Source organism: Rhinolophus ferrumequinum, chromosome 12, assembly GCF_004115265.2.
Source record: "Rhinolophus ferrumequinum isolate MPI-CBG mRhiFer1 chromosome 12, mRhiFer1_v1.p, whole genome shotgun sequence".
In the NCBI taxonomy this organism is placed as follows: Eukaryota; Metazoa; Chordata; class Mammalia; order Chiroptera; family Rhinolophidae; genus Rhinolophus; species Rhinolophus ferrumequinum.
Window position 1 is genome coordinate 55,348,593 of NC_046295.1, and position 19,982 is coordinate 55,368,574.

Here is a 19,982-nt window from a genome sequence, read left to right on the forward strand (position 1 = left end):
TGTCCATTCTTCACAAACACCCTGTGGGGTGGGGGCTACTTAGATCTGATTATAGCCATTTAACAGAGAAGGAAACCTAGACTTTAGGATTATCACCATCAGGACACCTTCTCAATAATTGGAATTGTAGGTTAAGTACACAGAAAAGCAAAGGCCATCATTTTAGCAGACTGTTCTACTTCTTTCTGGCAACTTCTTGGGAGTGTGCTACACTTGTGATCACCCCCCTTAACCCCCCATGAGTACATACACACATTCTGAGAGACTCTTCTAGACCATATTTGTCTCAAATGACATTAGTGGCTTGCCTAGTGATAGCGCTTCCTGCAAGATATTTCAGCATTTGCTTGTGGTCGTATTTCTGGGTCACAAGGCCAGGTCACTCTTACTGTGAACCCCACTGAATCCCCCGTCCTCCTGACAAGAATAGAGTGCTGGCTCCAGCAGCCCCTTGGCTCTGGAGTCAGCATGGTAACCGCCCCTCCCAACGGGGCAGGTTGGAAATTGGGTCTGTCATTGGGAACGTGCTCTTCTTCCCCCCTGACATGGCAGGCAGGAGGGCACTGGTGTCTGTTGGTGGCACCCTCACAGACTGTTGGGGACAGAACTGCAGGGGGCTGAGGTTAGGGATGAAGGAGTAAGGAGTTCAAAGGAAGGGGCAGGAGATAAGGGATTTTGATAAAAGTGAAGATGGTGTAAGGGATTAGGAAAAAGCTAGAGGAAGGTTGTAACTGTCCCTCTGTATGACCGCATTCAGGCCCCTTTCTCTTTCTGGGACTCGGTTTTCCCATCTGTGTAAGAGCATATAAGTTTGGGTGACCTCTGGGGTTCCATTCAGCTCTGAGTGGTTTGATTGTGAGAATTGGAAATGTAATGAAAGGAAGTCACAGAACAGTGATACTGGCAGAGGTGGGCAGAGAAGGGCTGACTGTGATGGACAGAAATGGGGGCGAGCAGAGCAGATAGTGAAGTGTTCAGGAGCATTTTCCTTATGGAAGGAGAAAAGGCGGAACAAGGCAGTGGAAATGGAAGTGGTGTACTGGGCAGGTTAGAGGGCAGGTTAGAGGGCGGTGAGGCGGTTACTGAACATCTGTCGCACTGTTGGCCTGGAGTCAGACCTGGCTTGATTATCGTTCCGCTGCCTGCTATCGTGTTTCCCCCAAAATAAGACCTGGTCGGACAATCAGCTCTAATGCGTCTTTTGGAGCAAAAATTAATATAAGACCGGGTTTTATTTTACTGTAACATAAGACCCGGTCTTATATTAATTTTTGCTCCAAAAGACGCATTAGAGCTGATTGTCCAGCTAGGTCTTAATTTCGGCCTAAGCTTTTCTATGGTAAAAAGGACTGTAATAATTACCTGGGAGGATGCTGTGAAGAGCAAATGAGACAACCCAAAAAGAGCTTCTCAAACTCTAAAGGCTGTCTGAGCAGGGCTTCAATAGGCATTAGCCACTGGATCACTTCCAAACAGGAAGAAGCGCAATACTGCTCCGCCCTAGCTGAGGGGGTGGATCTTTTCTATGTACGGCTCCGCCCCACCACATTGAGTGTGTGTGTGTGTGTGTGTGTGTGTGTGTGTAATTTCAGCTAACTGGTGGAGATCTCTGCATCCATGGAAGGCAAAGAAGGGTCAGCGGTTGCACCCATGTGCACAGGTGAGCAAGCTGACCCAGGAAAGCAGGGACCTCCTTGACAGAGACCACATCAAGGACGCTTTTATCTCCAGTTCACTTTTCCCTGGTGGAGTGTGACTGCCTTTTCTGGCTTCAATTCTTTGTTACCCCAATTTAAAATCTTTGACTTCAGCTAGCTTGAATTTCTGCTTTGTGCCGGTAAAGACCCTGATAACTCCATTAGGACTTTGAATGACCCAATGTCCGCTATGGGAGGGCAGGCAGCATGGTCTCACAGTGATTCTCACAGGGGTTGGGATAGGGCAATGGGGTGGGGTGGGGGGACATCAGCATCTTTTAGGGTCAGAGGACTAATGTGAAGACAGAAGTGTTACCGGAGAGTGGGCTGATCTGTGTGGTGCCAGGTTCTTGGCGTCTCGAGCAAATTGAACAAGACACAGAAATAAAGTGGTGAAAGAATAGTTTATTAGAAGGGAGATAGTACACTCCGAAGAAATAGGAGCGGACCTGAGCTACAGAGAATGGCTCAAGAGCCATCATTACAAGAGAAAGTACACTCCAAAGGGTTTGGAGCAGCCCCCAAGCAAAGGCAAGGCTCAAGAGGCTCAAAAGGGCTTGGAATGGCAAGGACTTGGAGTTTTTATCTTTTTTCTCTAGAATGGGCTGTTCCTTTCAGGGCATGGGACCACTTGATTGACACTTGTGATTGACAAGAAGCTATTATCATCTTTTTAGACTGCGCATGTTCCTTCCCAGAATTCAGTCTGTTATGATATTCCGGGCAGATGCATGATATTATAATGATGGTATAATGAGGTTCAGGTGAAATGAAGGTCGTTGTGGCCTTTACTGCGCAGGTGTGAGTGGCTGGTTTAATCTAGTTGGGTATTTTTTACCCATTTGTTCCTCATAGGGGTAGATAATTACAATGAAAGGGGGACGTTTTTGGAGGAGAGGGGAGGTCTGGGCGGTTGCATTCTGTGGGTTGTGCAGGAATGCAGAGACCCGATGCCCGTCTCTAACTGCCTGCCTTGTTTTCCCCTTGAGAGACGTGATCCCCATAAAATCTCTATGGGAAGTTGAGGGACAGGGGGTCTTTTCTTCTGTATCTGCTTCCTGCCGAGCAGGGGCACAGAGCTGTCCCTACCTATTGGGGGATTCACGGAATTCTCACCCTGTCTGATCTTAGCTGAGAGGAAGGGGTCTCAAGATCCGCCTGGAAGAACACGTTGGCTTCTTTGGTTGCGGCTGGCAATCTTGCTGGGGTATCATCTATATCCCCAAGGCCCCTGAATGAGGAAAAATAGATTTTGGTTAAACAGAAGACCCAAAGCCATTGTCGCAAGGTGGCCGTGTGACAGAAATTGTTTAGCTTCATGGAGCTGTGGTCTTTTCCTCTGGTTAATCCGGTCCTTCACATGGTGTTCACCCAGGAGCTGGGCGTGGAATGGCCTGGAGCAGGGGCAGGGGACTTCCTATGATTCAGGGTAGGAATAATCTTGTTTAAGATTAAAAAGCTGATTTGAAAGATGATTAGGATCAGGAACTAGGGAGTAAGAAACTGGGGGAAAGGAAACTTAAGGAAAGGGAAACTAAAATCCCTATAGGAAAGAAAACTTGAAGGTTTTTCAGTGGGGGGTGGACCACTCGCTTGGCCCACATCACTAGGACCAGGAGCCAGGAGTTAATGCATCAGAGGCTGGAAGCTCATGGCAGGTCAGGCTCCGCATCTCTCCCAGATGTGTGGTCTTACTGTCGCCTGGTCGGGCTTAAGACAATGAAGGGAAGTTAAACGTAAGGCCCATGAATCCAGGTAGCTCATTTTGGAAGGCTCTGCACAAAATGGTCAGATGGAAGGTGTAGCGCTTGGGAGGCGTAAGCACCAGAGCACGGTCAGTTATGGATCAGAAGTGAGTGTGTCGGTCCTAAACCCAGCGGTCGGAGCCACCAGGCCTGAGGCTGTAGCTCCCCAAGAAACCCACGCACCAAGCGACACAATGGGCATGACCTACTTTACTGGAAGGCAAGCCTTCACAATACCAGAGAAAACAAAATGCAACAGAACTGTTTCTTCTATAAAAGATTCAATATACTTGACACTCGTTTTAAAGAACTCCCTTTTGGTATGGTCATTTAAACACTCTAGTGATACAGACTTACAAGATAAATTGAACCGAAAATGTCATCCTCTAAAGAACCCCTAAACAGTATAGCAGTGCAGCACGAACTCATGGAACTTCTACAGTAATTTTCAATATCCCCAAATTGCAAACTAGCTGACATTTACAGAGAGAGGCCATACTATGTGCTATAAGTAGTTTTAGTACTTTACATATATTCATGTCATAACCACCCGATGAGGAAAGCAGAATAGTACAGTGATCCTACTTTACAAATGAAGAAGTTGAGGCACAGAGATGAAGTATTTTGCCCAAGGTTACCTAGGCTGTCAGGCTCTCAGGTCTGTGCTCTTAGAATGGATTCATGTGGAGCCTTTGGCAAGTGATCCTATTTTTTAAAAATGAATTTAGCTTTAACGGTGTGTTGAAAACTGCTTTATGTTTATTTGTACTTCGACCAACTGATCAATAATGAACTGTAAGACCGGTCAGTGCCACAAAAGGGCTAGACTCCAAGGAAGGGAAGGTCACGTCCACCTTGGGAGATGGGTGGTCAAGGGAGGCCGCACAGCCCGGCGGACGCGGGCCCCGAGGGCTGCAACAGTTGTGTCTTCCATTTAGGAGGAGGTTACCGAATACACCACCAATATGAACACAGCTGACAAATCATGTATTAGGACATAAACCCTGGACAAGATGCACGCCACGCGTGACAACAGTCCTTCTTCATTTCAATATCCAGTTGATTCTAGTTTCTGACTTCAGGCTTGGCTGTCGTATCTACATACTGATCACGGAAGCCCAAATTTTGTATTTTATTGTCTTTTCCTATGAGAAACATCTTTTACTGTCATGTCTCAGTGTGCAAAAATACAATAAGTCATCTTTGTAAAAAAGTACAGAGCATTCTTGCTTTGGATCCAGGCATAGGTATGGCGAACACAAATGTCCCAACAGAGGACAGTGAACACTTAGGGGGAGTGATTCTGGGAAGTAGTGACCCTCTTCTCATTATGCTATGAAGCTGAACGAATCAACTGTGATGATGGTACACTTAAACTATCAAAACCAAGTAAGACACAATATGACTCAAGATTTACAGGCAGAGCAGCAATAATCTAGAGAAAATATATTTATTCTGCTGAACATGGAATCATGCCCTATTTGTATGTTAACACTGGTAAGACTTAGAATTACTATAGCATACAAGATATTGTTTTTCTGAAAAAGTAGACAGGAAGATGCGGTGTATAGGAAAGTGGCTCAGATTCAAGACTCAAGTGTTTTATTTGAAAAACTTTTCTACACTAGATTCTAGGTTTCTTTTATGGTTTTCAAAACTGGGTCTACAATCTACAAATACTGAATGTAGCATAAAGACCTTACAAAAATCAATTATACCAGCAGTTTGGTGACATATTGGTAGAGCTGTTCTGTAAATGCTTCAGAGGAAAACTTTTCCTTCACCCTGGCTCTGCCAGCCAGTCCCATTGTGGCTTTTAAGGAAGGTTCATGGATAAACTTTTCTATTGCTTCTGAGAAGTGCATGGGGTCAGGCTCACAAAGAAACCCTGTGACGCTGTGTACAATGGACTCCAAGGGCCCGCCTGAATTAACAGCAATGACTGGGCACTGCATATACATGGCCTCCAGAGGGACGATACCAAAGTGCTCATTGCTTGGTGTGTAAATCACACATGTGCAGCCGTGGAGGAGTGAGATTTTCTGTTTGTCTGAGAAAGACCGCAGGAAAGTCACAGACTGTTGAAGGTCAGACTGCTGAACCATTTTCTTTAATTCCTGATAGTGTTCCACATTCTCCAGGACTCTCTCGTCATAACCACCTGCCATGATCAGATGAACCTTGTCCCAATCTTGGGAGGTCAACCTTCCACGCAGCTTTACTAGGGCTTCCAGTGCCAAAGTCAGATTTTTCTTCCTTTCGTATCTGTTGATGGAGAGGAACAGGAATTTCTTTCCTTTGGGGACTAGGTCGTCAAGCTTTTCAGGGACAGCTGAGTCAAAGCTGGTGACATTCAGAGATGGGTAGAGGACATCAGGGTCTATGTGAGACAGGGACCTGAATGTTTTCTTAAAAATGGCAGCTGTGAACCGGCTGTTAACCAAGATGCAGTCTGCCATGCCTGTGGTGTATTCTTCTAACCAGTCAATCGGGGCCCTATACAGGCGTTTAAGAAAAGAATCTCTCCTGGTGAGAAGCAGATCTGGGAAGTGACAATAAAACAGAATCTTCTTACGCCGTCTGGCCAGCTTGAACACTGGGATACACGCAGACACCTAGCCAAAGCAAAAATCAACAACAGATAAAGTGACTGGTCAACTAAGCTTCAACTAAATCAAAAGCACAGACATCCACCCTGCCTGCTAGTCTGTGGGCTCCTCTTGGGCAATGATTCCGCTTTGTGTTCTCCTAGACTGCCCCCCAGTACAATGCTTGGTGCATTGAAGGCTGGTAGACGTTTTCTGGATGTGTGCTAAATATTTACAGCTGCAACTCCAAGTCCAGCAGTTCCCTTTAGAACAGCACTGTCTGATGGAAATAAAAATCTCGTAACCACATTAAAAATGTTTTAAGGGTTAAGTTAATTTTAGTGTTTTTCATTGATCTAAAATATTACCATTTCAAAATATAGTCAATACTAAAAAAGTTAGAGATACTTTTTCTACACTGAATTTTTAAAATCAGGTGTATACTTTATCCTTACAGCACATCTCAGCTCAGACCAGCCACATTTCAAGTGCTCAGTAGCCACATGTGGCTAGTGGCTGCCACACTACACAGAACAGCTCTAGGATCTTTCTCCTCCTGAGGAACTCAATGAATGAACTATAGTAGTTTAGAGTGCAGGCTCTGGAATGAAGATTGCCAGGATTTGAATCTCAGCTATACTAGCTAGCTGTGTGACCACGATCAAGTAATCTACCTCTCTGGGCCCCAGTTTCCTCTTCTGTAACATGGTGACAATTATAGAACCAAAAAACCTCTATGGTTTGAGACATGTAAGACGCTTGAGAATTTAGCACATAGTATGTGCTCAATAAATGTTAACCATAATCATTACTGAGCATGAACTACATGCTGGCATTACTAGACTTTCCTGTTGAGTAATCTTTACAAACCACTTAATCTCCAGCTCACTTAACACCTGAAGGAGGTGAGCTTTATGGATATTGAGGGATTTATCCAAAGCTACTTAGTTAGAAAGTAGCAGATAAACCGAGCTTGAATCCAGGTATCCTACTTCTGAGCTCAGTTTTTTTCTCCACCTGTTGCAGTCTCAGCTGCCTCATGCTTATTGACTAGTTAAGACATGCAGAATGTCTGGTAAATTTTCACATTCTTAAAAGAAATAGCTTCCACACAAGCAAGGATGATCAAAAGTAACTCAGGAGTAATAAAAAAAAGTAACTCAGGCTCTGTCATACATGTGGGAGAGTAAAGTGACACAAGCTCTTTGGAAGGCAAATGTGGCAATAGGTATTGACATTGAAAATAAACAATTCTTTCACCTACTAATTTTACACTCAAAGGACACGCTTGCAGAAGTACAAAAAAGAGGTGCAAGGTGTTCATTACAACATTGATCTAGTCACAAAAACTGGTCACACTGTTAGAATGTATCAATTATGGTACAGTGAGAAAAAAGTGGATTTTCAACCACAACAAAGAATGAAGTGAATCTCTAATATTGATATATAAGGATATCCCACATAGAAATTTTTGGTGGAAAAAAGCAAGTTGTCCAACAGTAGGTGTGTCATAATCCCAATCATTACAAATACGATTTATTTATGAACAGACACACATGCTGGTGCAGCCCTAGACAATTTCTGCGAAGATACGGGAGACTGTTAATAGTGGCTATCTCGAGGGAGTGGAACTGGCACCGAACTTTGACAAAATTATTTGACTTTTTAGTTCTAGTAAATGTTACTTTTTAAAATAGTACTTCTTTCGGAGGTGGGGTGGCGGGGGTGGTGGTGGGGGAGACACAGGAGTCTTGCACAGCTAGAGTCCAGATCCAGGTCGGCATTCGTTGGCTAAAGAGCAAGAATCTGGACTTTTCTACGAAGACTAATGGGGAGCCGTGTTAAATGTTTTAATAGGGACATGATATGTTTAGCTTGGTGTTTTAACACAGGGCACTGCTGAGGAGCAGGGTGGCTGGCTGCAAAGGCTACATACAGTGGGATGCACGTGGCCTAGACGTAGCGTCCATGAAAATAATGCGAAAAGGGAAGCCCGGAGTTACTAAGTAAAAGGTGACTGCAGACTGACTTCTCTACTGGTTGTGTGTCTTAGAGCGAGCCCCAAGGCCCATCTGCTTCAGAATCCCACCTCAGGGCTCCTGGAGGGAACTTGTGAGGGTGGGGCCCTGTAATGTGCAATTTTAATGTGTCCACACCAAAGTTCGAGAACCGCAGTCACTCCCAGCTCCGATGTCTCCAGGTCAGTCCCCATCTTTCTGAACCGCAGACCGGGAAGGGTCATCGTAAGTCATGCAGGGTGCCCTCCACAGGAAGAAAAGGAGGCGGGGCGAGGGTCCGGCGAAGTCGCCTCACCTGGTCGCACACGACCACGTCGAACTCTTCGTCGCCGAGGAAGAGCACGTAGAGCGCCAGGAAGATCATGCGCACGTAGGCACAGACAGCGGCGCCGCGGCCACCCCAGCCCAGGCTGCGCGGCAGCCAGTCTCCCGCGCAGCGGACCGGCAAGTCGCGGCTCTCAGCGAAGCAGTGGCTCGGGTCGTAGTGCGCCGTCCAGATCTTCACGCTGCATCCGCGCGCCTGCAGAGCCAGCGCCGCGTCCAGCACCAGCCGCTCGGCGCCGCCCACGCCCAGGTCTGGGTGCAGGAACAGCACCGACGGGTTGGGACCCACCTCCCCGGCCTGAGCCTGCTTCTCCGCCATGGCCCGGAAGTCGTCCGGCGCCCCGCGCCCGGAGGGACTGGCACACACGCTCCTCCCTCCGACTCCCGGCGGTCCACGGCGGAGCTGACGGCGCCCCGCGGCGCGTGCGTCAGTTAGGCCACATCAGCGCTAATGTGCGGGCGCCTGGGAACTGCCGGAGAAAATTTCTCGTCTGGCTATGGCTATGTACTCACCTTCGTAGGGATGGACGTTATGAAGAAAGCTGTAATCCAAAGTACGGAGACGGAAGGTCTGTACTTCTCACGTAGCAGCTGACCAAGTCGCCTGTAGCAAAATTTCTACAGGCATATAGTGGGACAACCCAGGCGTCCTTGGAGTCAGCGAGGACCCTGCCAGCAGGTCTGGGGGCGGGGCCTGAATCAGTTCCTCCAGCTGCCGGGCATTTGAGTGCTCCGCCGCTTTCCGACAGTCTGCTCCAGCCTTCTGCCACCCTCCAGATTGCAGCATGGTATGGCGACCCTAGCTGTCCCTCCTCAGTCCCCGCCTCTCCCAGGCGCCCCGACTTCTACCTTATGCCTTGCTCTCCTTCCGTGGCTCCCTTGCTTTGCCCACTCTCTCGTGCAGGTGCTGGTCTCGGCTGTCAGGACCTGGGGTCTGGGGGTCGGGGGGCAGCGCTCACTTCTGTCTCCTTGTCTTCCCCCAACAGCCTGGTCCGACCCCCAGTGGCACTAACGTGGGCTCCTCAGGACGCTCTCCTAGTAAAGCAGTGGCCGCCCGGGCTGCGGGTTCCACGGTCCGCCAGAGGTAAGGATCCCTGGGACCCTCTTGGCTGTGGGCTCGGAGAAATGGGGCCCAAGAATCCCCTCGCCCTGGAAAGGAGACCCCGGACTATTAAGATTCACGAGGGCACAATGAGCCTCGGCTGATGTGGCGTTAGGGGTAATGGCCTTTCGGTCTAAGGTGTCCCGAGAGGGAGGTGACATTTTTTTCGCATTGCACAGTTTGGGACTGCCACTTAAAAAAGGAAAGTTAAATTGGAATGGGGTCAGAGACAGCTTTGAGAAAACTGATGTCATTGAATTGGTGTCTCTACCTTTCTACCTGGAGGTCCCATACACACTCAGTTTAACATGACTCAGTCTTGGATCAACCCTGCTCCCGCCCCACCCCCCAGTTATATTTCCATAATTCCATATGGCACTGATATACACTCCTTCAGCCAAAACCAGAACTTCAGCGTCATCTTTGATTTTTCTTATGCTCTGTCTCTATCCAGTCATTTGTCAGACTTTAAATTATACATGAAAATCTTCTCATCATTTCTTTTCTGTCTCCATCTACTTCTCTAGTTTAGCTGTTAAGTTCTCTCACCTAGACTTTTGCATTTTCTACCTAACTCTTGTATTCACCAGGTCGTTTCCACTCCGATCCATCCTGTGCTCTGATTCTTATACTCTTCTGCTTAGTTCCTCTGTTAGTTTCTTTTTGCTGAACTTTTTAAAAAAGAGTGATACAAAGATTCTTGGTGATTTTTTTCCCCCCAGCATAAAAGCCTCTCTTATCCCTCTCTCCTGTGATCTAGCAAAAATGAGCTTATTACTGTTTTCTGAACTCACTAGACACTCCACCCCCCAACACAAATTTCTATTTATTCTCCCAAGACTAAGCTCAGAGGTTGTTTGTTCTGAAGGCGTTTCCTGACGCTGAAAGCAGCAGTAGTTACTAGTCTTCCCTTTTGCTGCCAAAGCATTTCATTCATACCATGGCAATAGCATTTATTTCTGTATTTATTTCCTCCTTCATTAGACTTGGATAGAAACTGCCTAAGTCGCTACTGTGAAGCCCGGCACAATAAATGATGAATGAATGAAAGAATCAAGCTACCCTGTTGTCTGGGGATTTTTGGAGGAACTAGTGGGGTTTTATCTAGAGAGAGTAAGTAAGACCTTGAAGGAGGATACATGAAAACTGTTCATAAGGACTTGAAGAGTGATGAAGTTTTTCTTGTTAGCTACAGTAGATAAATTTAAAACTGATAATTTGAATTTACACGAGGCAGATTTCAGCTTGGAGGAAAGCAATTGTGACAGAACTGTGAGAAATGATGAGATTATCCTGAACGGTTAAGTGTCCTTGTCATTAAGATGTTCAAGGGAAGGCTGGGATGGACCAGCTGGAAAGTGTGTCAAGCTGTGCTTTAGGTTATATGGGTTTGGATTGCTGCCCCCATTTCCACCCTGGGTATCAGAGATTCTTTGTGCTGGAATGGAAAACATGTTCTGTAGGTACGGTTCCTTGGGGAGTGGGCCTAGTTAATAAAATCGGTAAAACTGTGGCAGGGCATTTTGGCCATCTGAGAATTTTTAAAGGAAAAAAAGAAATCATATATTTATCAAATATAAATAAGATAACAAAATAACGTATTTACTTAAGAAAAATGAAATAACTGCTATATGAGTGAAATGAGGAAATTTAAACATTTGAGGACACAAGCAGTTGTGGGTATTGATATCATCTTTTAGGGTTCAGTATGGCTGGGGCTGGTGTAACTAGACAAATCATTTTTGTATGTACTGAGCGATTCTGTAGTGTTCCCTTCTAGAATGTTGGCACTCTAAGTGTTACTGAATCAGTGTAATGCGATAGGTATTGGCTGTCTAAGAATATATCCCTGCTTTGTAAATCTGTATGAAAAAATTGAAACTAATAGTTTAAAAAGTTGAAGATAATGCTTGGACTATGTAGTCTGCATTTTGCACTCTCTCTCCACGTTCAAATGAAGTAATAAAGGTAGTACCTTGGAGAAGAAATGGTATGGGATTTAAGGTCAGGTCGAGGTTGGAGTCCTTGCTCTTTTTAATATAGTATAAAAGGAAATTGCTATGAGGATGAAAAGGAGCAATAATGCATTCTCAACTGTAAAGCTGTAAAATGCTCCACTGTGTTCAAGCAGGATTAATGGGAATCAGGGATAGTAAGATGATGGACTAGCCAGGGATATTAAGATAGTCATCAAATAGTTACTGAGGGAACATGCTAGGCACTCTCCAGCTCTGAGGATGTATCTGTGAACAAGATGGGCGGGGTTTGGCCTCATGAACCTTAATATAGCAGTGTGGGAGACTGTAAGCAAGTGAAAAAATAATGTAGGTAAGAAGGGCGATGAAGGCAAGTAAGGCTGGGTGGGGGATATAGAGTGGTGGGGTTAGGGTGTCGGTGGATAGCTGTTTTAGATAGGGTGTTCAGAGTAGGTGACATTTAAGTGGAGACCTGAAAGAAGCAAGGGAGCAAATCACGCAATGGTCTGGGGCGAAACAGGCTTCCCAGACAAAAAGAGTGGTTAAGTGTGAAGACTGAGGTGGGAATGAGCGTGGCTTCTTTGAGGAACAGCCAGAAGGCCAGCATGCTAGAACAAAGTATGTAAAAGGGCAGTTATGAAAACCATCGTGTTAGGTATAGGAAGAGGGAGGCAGTTACACAGTGGCCAGAAAAAAAGGGTAAAATAGACCCCAAATAGGAATGTAAGAGATTAAAATGGGCTCTATTAACCTCTGCCTACTTCCCAGTTGGGGGGAGGGGAGACATTTTGAGACCATTTTGGTATTTCTAGGAACCCTGACTTGAAAAGCCTCTTCTGTGTTCCATGTACCAGCAGATATAAGAAATCTTGAGGCCAGACTGATTCCTTCAGAGCTCCTGTAATTCCAGGAGACTTTGAAGACAAGACCTGGAGTTTGGAGGTTGTACGAATAGTGGAAAGTGAGTGGGTCCTAGTCTTAGCTCAGCCCATGTCCACATGATGTACCATGTCCACACTGGGTTTACCATCTAGCTCAAGTTCCCTTTAGTAAACAAAGAGGAAAATTTCAGGTACCTACCCCACCAATTAAATGATGTATATCTCTGTATGTGAAAGCTGTTCTAAGAATTACAGAATTACTCTGTAAACCCCTGTACAGCGTGTTTGCTATTTCCAATCAGTTTTTCCATAGAAACAGTTACACAAATAGAGTTGTAAGTTCCCATGCCACCATACAACACATAATTAATGTGTCTGAAATATAATCTTTGTAACATAGTAGGCCCAAGTCATTGCTTGATACTGATTGCTTTCAAAGTTCTAGCATATACACAGCTCTTTTGCTGGAACCCAAACTGGAGCCAGGACTCCACGCTTCCATTCCGTGCAGCAAGGCAGGCTCCCTGAATTCTAACCAGTGCTTCTTGCATGAGAGTGTGGGGTGTGGGGTCAAGTGTGGGGTACAGCCATGGCAGGGTGATGTGAAGTGGGGATTAGGCCCAGAGTTGGGAGGGCAGTGAGCAGAGATGGGGAGGATAAGGTTTTCACTTCTGGTTTCTCCCTCTCTGCCCTTCTTTTTCCAAAAATTCAGCATCAGTAGCCCATAGATAATTGGAACGGGATTTTAAGGGGTGGTGTACTGGGGTTTGGTTGATGGTTAGGGGGAGTGATGGACAGGGCTTTCCCTCTCTCCTCTTCCTTTCCCCGTACCTAGGATTTCTGAGTAGGTGGTAAATGGGCTGAAGATTTCTTCTGACTTCTCTCACGCTTACTACTTACTGTCGTGGTGTGGCACTCTAGCACTGAGGTGAGAGGAGAGGCGGGATTGGAGCCGTGCTGCACAGGAGAACAGTCGCTGAGTGGGCGTCCCCGGGGACTGAGGAGAGGAGGCCAAGGGTTCCCTGGGCCTGTTCCTGGTCAGTGGCGTGCGTGCTGTTAGGCAGCTTCTTTGCCAGCACTGCCTGCATCACACAGCTCATGTCACAGCCTTTGATCCCCTCGTGAGGGATCCATTTAGGTTGGGGGTTTCTGCACTTTTTCACATCCTACCTCTCTGTCCAAGATCTATGGTCAGTCTATCAAAATAGTAAAAACAGAGTTCAAAATTTTTTTTGTAAAATGTGTTTTCCATTTTGGGACCTGGATTACAATTAAAGCTTCACGTTTTTTGTCTCTTTTGTAGCCAATACAGTAATTTAAAAACATTTTAAAGTAGTCCTTTTTAATATCAGATTATAGTTGACCTTTGAACGGTGTAGGGGTTGCCCCCCCGACCCCTGTTGAAAATTCACATGTAACTTTGACTCCCCAAAAATGTAAGTACTAATAGCCGACTGTTGACTGGAAGCCTTACAGATAACACAAACAGTTGGTTAACACGTATTTTGTATGTTATATGTATTATATAATGTATTCTTACAATAGAGTAATCTAGAGGAAAAATGTTAAGAAAATTATAAAGAAAATACATTTATGGTATTTATTGGGGGGAAAAAACCATATCAATGGACCCACACAGTTTAAACCCAGGTTGTTCAAGGGTCACCTATCTAGATTCAGGGCATTTTAAAGCAGGGGTTTATTACTTGGCTTCACAGAAATCCATGTGAAGAGAAATTGAATTGTCCAAAGGAGGTGGCCCGTATGTGTGGTCTAGTGGGTGGGCTCTGGAGTCAGAACTGGGTCCACAGCCCAGTTTGGGCACCTGCTGGCTGTGTGGTCTTAGGCACTTTGCTTAACCTTTTCTAGCCTCATTTTCCTCACGTATCAAACGGAAATGGTAACTACTCTCCAGGGTTATTGTATGCGTTAGCATGTGACAGGTACTCAGTGCATAGTGGTTATCATGACTGGTGGGGTAAAAGCAAGAATTTGGGGTGTACTAACAAAGAAAAGTTTTTTTCATGTTTTGGTTCTTTTCTTTTTTTTTTTTTTTTTTAAAGATTTTTATTGGGGAAGGGGAACAGGACTTTATTGGGGAACAGTGTGTATTTCCAGGCCTGTTTTTCCAAGTCAAGTTGTCCTTTCATTTTCAATCTTAGTTGTGGAGGGTGCCGTTCAGCTTCAAGTTGTTGTCCTTTCAGTCTTAATTGTGGAGGACGCAGCTCAGCTCCAGGTCCAGTTGCTGTTTTCTAGTTGCAGGGGGCACAGCCCACCATCCCTTGAGAGAGTCGAGGAATCGAACTGGCAACCTTGTGGTTGAGAGCCCGTGCTCCAACCAACTGAGCCATCCGGGAGGCAGCTCAGCTCAAGGTGCCGTGTTCAATCTTAGTTGCAGGGGGCGCTGCCCACCATCCCTTGCGGGACTTGAGGAATTGAACTGGAAACCTTGTGGTTGAGAGCCCACTGGCCCATGTGGGCCGGCAGCCTTCGGATTTAGGAGCATGGAGCTCTAACCGCCTGAGCCACCGGGCCGGCCCCTCATGTTTTGGTTCTTTAACAAAATGGCATATGTTATGATGCCATTATAAGGGTTTCCAAGAAAAGGCCGTTTGTAACATTTGTTTCTCTTACAGGAAAAATGCCAGCTGCGGAACAAGGAGTGCAGGCCGTACGACCTCAGCTGGCACTGGGGGGATGTGGCGATTCTACACAGAAGATTCGCCGGGCCTCAAAGTGTAAGTCTTAGGAGCAGACCTTGTGTTTCTGTCCAGCACCACAGAGCCGGTTGGCAGCAACGTCTCTGCCACCAGTGGTGCTTGTGTTGATGAAATTGACAATACGCAATAGCTTCATTTGTGCCAGGTGGGCTGGCTTTGGTTTGTCTGTATATCAACCAATTAATTTAGGGCCTGGAATGACATCTCTTTATGGATTGAGTGAAAGCAACGGAAGATCTTCATCTAGCTATGTCAAAATAAGTTATAGGAACAGAGAGAACTGGCGAGAAAACTGCTTAATTAGATGAAATTGCTCTTCATTTGGTGTTCTTGTCCCATGCTGAGAAATAGGAGTAACCATTTGAATAGGAGTTCTGATTTTTCAAAGCTCTCCTGGAGGCATAAGCTGATGGTGTTACAGCCTAATGGAAGTTTCTGCATTAGGCTGTGTTACCAAAAGATTTTTGGCTTCTTTGCCTTTCCTGGGTGGTGAGTAGATTCCGGAGGGTGAACATACCACTTTCCAAGTTCTTAGTCCTCAGAGCGCTCATTCGGTGCTAGGAAATGGGCATCTGGGGGACCCCTGTCCCCATGCCTTGCTCACCTCACTTTCCGGGGTTGCTGGTACTGTGTAGCAGACCTACTCCCACAGGTTTCTGATCCAGTAGGCTACAGGATGCCACTGCTTCCTGCTGCTTCCTGACTAATCCCAGTGGATGAGGGACTGGAATAGTGACAACAACTTGCATAGCATCACAGTCTCAGAAGGTCAGGTTTAGAGAGGGAAAGTTATGTGTCAGATCAGCCAGCAAGAACCGGAACCACCTATTCTGACTCTTCAATCCCGTGCTCTTTCCACACTGCCTGGCTGGTAGAAAAGAGACCAAATGAGATTTATTTGGATTAGTTTGATTACCTTGACCAATAGCTTGGCTTGGATCACAAATTTAGTTTATGAAGACTTCCCTAGAATTCTTGAAGACGTGTGGTAAGATGAGATGTATTTAGGAAGTAATTCTTGGGGTTGGGGATATGTAAGTTGGTAGCATTCAGACAACCTTTTGGTCTTTGTTAGAGGGAATTTTTCTGAGTTTCAGAGAGAAACTTTGAAGCCCCTTGCCCCTTAGAGAATCCATGGGATTCATTTTAAATCCTTCTCAAGAAGGTGGTAAGAGCTGTCCTCTCCTGTGGGGGAGTCTGACGTGTGCTTGCTCCGGGTTCTCTGCTGTGGCGCAGCCAGGCTGGCTTGTCGCTACTGCTTGAGTATTCCCAGGAATCGATGGAAGCTGTTCCTTCAGGTGGCATCAACACAGTCTCATCACACCAGGGAGAGAGATTTTTGGTGAAAGGACACAGTTGGGAATTTGTATCCATAAAACCACATCTTGGAGCAGTCAAGTAACATCTAAGAGCTTGTTGTTTGCTCTTTGTAGGCGTTTCGAATTTTTTTCAGGTTGCTAATAGCATTTCCTGAGAGCCGGTTATAAGCCTGCATTGTGTGCGTATTAATTTATTTAATACCTCAGTAACTATGAGAGAGGTACTATGATCATTCCTACTTTACCCACGAGGAAACGGGCTTCGAGGAGGTAAGTAATGGAACCACAGTCACAGCTCATAAGTGACAAAGGTGGTTTCCGAACTCTGGCACTTGAACTCTGACAGAGGCACTCTCAGCTTTATGCTCTATGGCTGATGTTCCTATAACGTTGCTTTAAACATTATGATCAAGGGGGTATGATCAAGTGCAAACAACATGATGATGATCTCTTCCCTTGTACTTTTAAATTTGTTTGTGCCTGTAATTGTACAAATTTTGGAAGAACAAAATAGTGTAGCGTGGACATCGATCTCTGTGTATTGTTTATTGTCCACTTGTGGACTCTGTTAGCCCGCTGCACCGCTGGGTTACTCCGCTGCCTTAATTGTAAAGATTTCTGGGGTCTTTTCCACTGTCCCCTCCCTAGTTGTAGCTGAGAGGTGAAGTGGCATCTTGAATTCTCCAAAACCAGTATTGTCAGGAAGAGTCAGAAAGGCGGGGCCTTTAACATTTTGCTAAAGTCAACATTTGCAGGTTGTGTAAAGTTAAGGAGTCCTCCCCTTAAGATACCTATGTACTAATTCTCAACTTGAAAAGCATTTGATTCAGGGAAGGGCTGATGAGTAAAACTGTATTTCCTTCGTACAATAAACTCATAAGTATAAATCAAATGTAAAACCACATGTTGCTTAGAATGTTTGGTCCTTGAAGATGGGAATCTTAAAGCAGTAAAATGAGCAATATGTGTGGAATCAGAAAACTCGAGTTCACATCTCTCCTTTCATTCTGATTGTGTGTTTTTAAGCAAGTGATAGTCTCTGGCCTCAGTTTTCCATATTTATAAAATGAGATTAATATTTGTTTTGCCTGTATCATGAGTTTGTTGATCAAATAGGATCGTATATTTGAAAACATTTTAACTTACAATGTGATTCTCATCTTCGTATGCCTAGTATATTGTAGTTAGACAATATAGGTTTTCTTTAAATGAATCTTAATTTAAAATAAAAGTTTGATAATTGGATCATTTGCACTGAAAGAATTTTGGGAAGTTTTACCTATTTTTCTTATGGAAAATGTCAAATACATGAAATTAGAGAGACTATATATTTGCATATATTTTAGTATGTTTTACTAAAAGGTAAGGATTCCTCCTATCAAAATAACCACAGTGCTGTCACCACACCCTCAAATATCCACAATAATAATTTTGAGAATATTTTTAAATAATGTAAATAACATCCTTGGGTGAGTCGGAGGTGCTCTCCCCCCGCCTTCCCCCTAGGCAATCTGTAGTATTGTAAAGGTAACGCTGTATTCTTACTAAAAGTAAGCACACCTTCTCTTCTTATTTTCAGTGGCCCTGTTCCAGTGTTGGTTATGAGTCTTCTGTTCATTGCTTCTGTATTCATGTTGCACATTTGGGGCAAGTACACTCGTTCATAGATTTGGCTACATCCATCTATCTGTCTATCATCTGAAGAAGAAGGAAGAAAAAAACCCAACATATCTTGGACCAAAAGCATAGTGGTTTTCTGTTCATGAGAAAGACATTTTCTGTAAGCTTAACTGTTTTCCAGGGAACTTAACGAGAATTGGTTTTAAGGAATCAATGTTTTTCTATGGCTAATAAACTTTTTAATTCATTTATACCAAGTCTGGTTGTTGATGCCTGACTGCTAGGGCCCTTAGTCTCTCTGCCTTTTGATGACAAGTCAATATGTAGATAATATGTCTAAACATGTCTTGTGGAGATTGTTTTCTTTCTTGGATTGACAGTTCCTTATATGATCATGTAATCATTCAAATCTGAAGTACTATAATTGGCATTGGCGTATTTTCTTCTAGGTATTTCTGTTCTGACGATTGTCATTTTGGGTGATCTGAGGCTGTCAAGAAGTGTGCCTGTGATTCTTCCATCAGGCAAATCCGTTCAAAGGCAGTTGGTACCCAGGGGAATAGTCGTAGAAGTAATAAATCAGAAATCTTAGATGAAATGTTTGCTCATTCTGTTTTTTGTCTCTAAAACCATAGATAATATTTTTGCCTCTTTTCTTTCCCAGTTCTTAATTCTGTGAGTGTAGACCAGAGGTTTCCACCTACTTATCACTTGTTGCTAAACTGATTTTGAAAGAATTCACTTGATAAATTGGATTTATCAAATAAAATTTTGTTTTCATTTTGAAAATTAACGACCTTTCTAGTCAGAGTGAGATATCAGCATTTCTAAACTGAGTTGATATAATTCCAACAAAAAATAGAAATTTTTGAAGTTTCACTAAGCTTCTGCTGCCATTCTGGACATAAGTATTCAGTTTCTGGTAGACCCTAGGAAATACCAAGAATAGCTTAAAGGTGCATGCTCCAGGAGTCTAGGACTCCACCGTGTTTCCCCGAAAATAAGACCGGGTCTTATGTTAATTTTTGCTCCAAAAGATGCATTAGGACTTACGTTGAGGGGATGTCATCCTAAAAATCATGCTAGGGCTTATTTTCCAGTTAGGTCTTATTTTCAGGGAAACACGGGAAGCCATAATTTATAAGGAGTAAAAGGTCCATGAAATGCCCTAGTTGACCAGCAGAATCACAATGTGATAAAGAGATAAATTAGTTAAAAACCAGATAATTTAAAAAATACCTTTCTTGTAAAAGGAGCTTTAAGAAAAATGCCTAGAACAGTTAAGCAGTTTCGTGTTTTTTTTAAGTCTTGGCTGTAAAGTAAATTTAGATCTAAAGTACCAAATTTAAATGATGAAAATATATATCTTTAAAAAAGGTTTCCTAGGGCAATGTATGAGTGAGTGTACTTTTGTAAATCCTAACGAATGGCAAATTATTGGGGGAAAAAAAGAAAAACTGGTTTCCTTGAATACTGAAAATTGTTTATTGCATGAATAGGTATCTTCATTTTGAAATTCTGGGGAAAGGTCTCAATTTCATTTGGAAGAAATTAAAGGTGATAATATCTATAATGGATATTTTTTTCTGATGTTCAGATTGGTAGTTACTAATAACAGCTAAAAGTTACGCTTTCAAATTGGAAAAGAAAACTGTTCCTCTGTCTGGAGTGGTCTGTTTTTCTCTGGGGAGCTGCTGAGGCCACTTGGGGGAGCTGTTAGGTTGCCAGGGGTACATTACTGCACAGGGCTGCCTGTTAGCCCTGTCTGCCTAGCAGTGGTCTGGTGGACTGACAACAGAAAGTCACTGAATTTCCCGAGCTAGTGATTTATAAGAAAATACTAGTTTTCGGTGGCAGAGCAAGGAGATGCTTCATTTAGCAGAAGGAAAATTGGGGTTGGGCATAAAATCTACTTTTGGCTCTGATGGCACAATGTTAATACAATCTTAAGTGTTTAAGCTATTCCTTTTTTGTTTTTCAGTTTTTAAAAAC

General features: G+C 44.2%; 2 protein-coding genes across 3 annotated transcripts; one reads left to right on the forward strand and one right to left on the reverse strand.

The window, feature by feature from the left end:
- Positions 1–4,590: 4,590 nt before the first annotated feature.
- Positions 4,591–8,862, reverse strand: ALG2 (ALG2 alpha-1,3/1,6-mannosyltransferase). 2 transcript variants are annotated; one of them, XM_033123535.1, is made up of 2 exons: positions 8,344–8,862; positions 4,591–6,057 (listed from the first exon to the last, which is right to left on the reverse strand). In XM_033123535.1, exons 1-2 carry the CDS (start codon positions 8,689–8,691, stop codon positions 5,155–5,157), a joined length of 1,251 nt encoding a protein of 416 aa, XP_032979426.1. In that variant the 5' UTR covers positions 8,692–8,862; the 3' UTR covers positions 4,591–5,154. The 2 variants fall into 2 exon arrangements, with proteins under 2 accessions (XP_032979426.1, XP_032979427.1); XM_033123536.1 differs by lacking the exon at positions 8,344–8,862 and adding an exon at positions 8,120–8,331 and having other exon boundaries at positions 4,595–6,057.
- A 149-nt stretch (positions 8,863–9,011) lies between these two features.
- On the forward strand, positions 9,012–18,244 carry SEC61B (SEC61 translocon subunit beta). Its single transcript, XM_033123538.1, has 4 exons — positions 9,012–9,160; positions 9,359–9,456; positions 14,968–15,069; positions 17,950–18,244. Exons 1-4 carry the CDS (start codon positions 9,158–9,160, stop codon positions 18,035–18,037), a joined length of 291 nt encoding a protein of 96 aa, XP_032979429.1. The 5' UTR covers positions 9,012–9,157; the 3' UTR covers positions 18,038–18,244.
- The last annotated feature ends 1,738 nt before the right edge of the window (positions 18,245–19,982 follow it).

Excerpts from the sequence above, each read along its gene's own strand:
- SEC61B (XM_033123538.1), top strand. Across the intron at positions 9,457-14,967 it reads GGTTCCACGGTCCGCCAGAG|GAAAAATGCCAGCTGCGGAA; the intron begins GTAAGGATCCCT and ends TTTCTCTTACAG. Across the intron at positions 15,070-17,949 it reads GATTCGCCGGGCCTCAAAGT|TGGCCCTGTTCCAGTGTTGG; the intron begins GTAAGTCTTAGG and ends TCTTATTTTCAG.
- ALG2 (XM_033123535.1), bottom strand. The coding sequence starts at position 8,691 with ATGGCGGAGAAGCAGGCTCAGGCCGGGGAGGTGGGTCCCAACCCGTCG. Across the intron at positions 6,058-8,343 it reads ACGTGGTCGTGTGCGACCAG|GTGTCTGCGTGTATCCCAGT; the intron begins GTGAGGCGACTT and ends TGCTTTGGCTAG.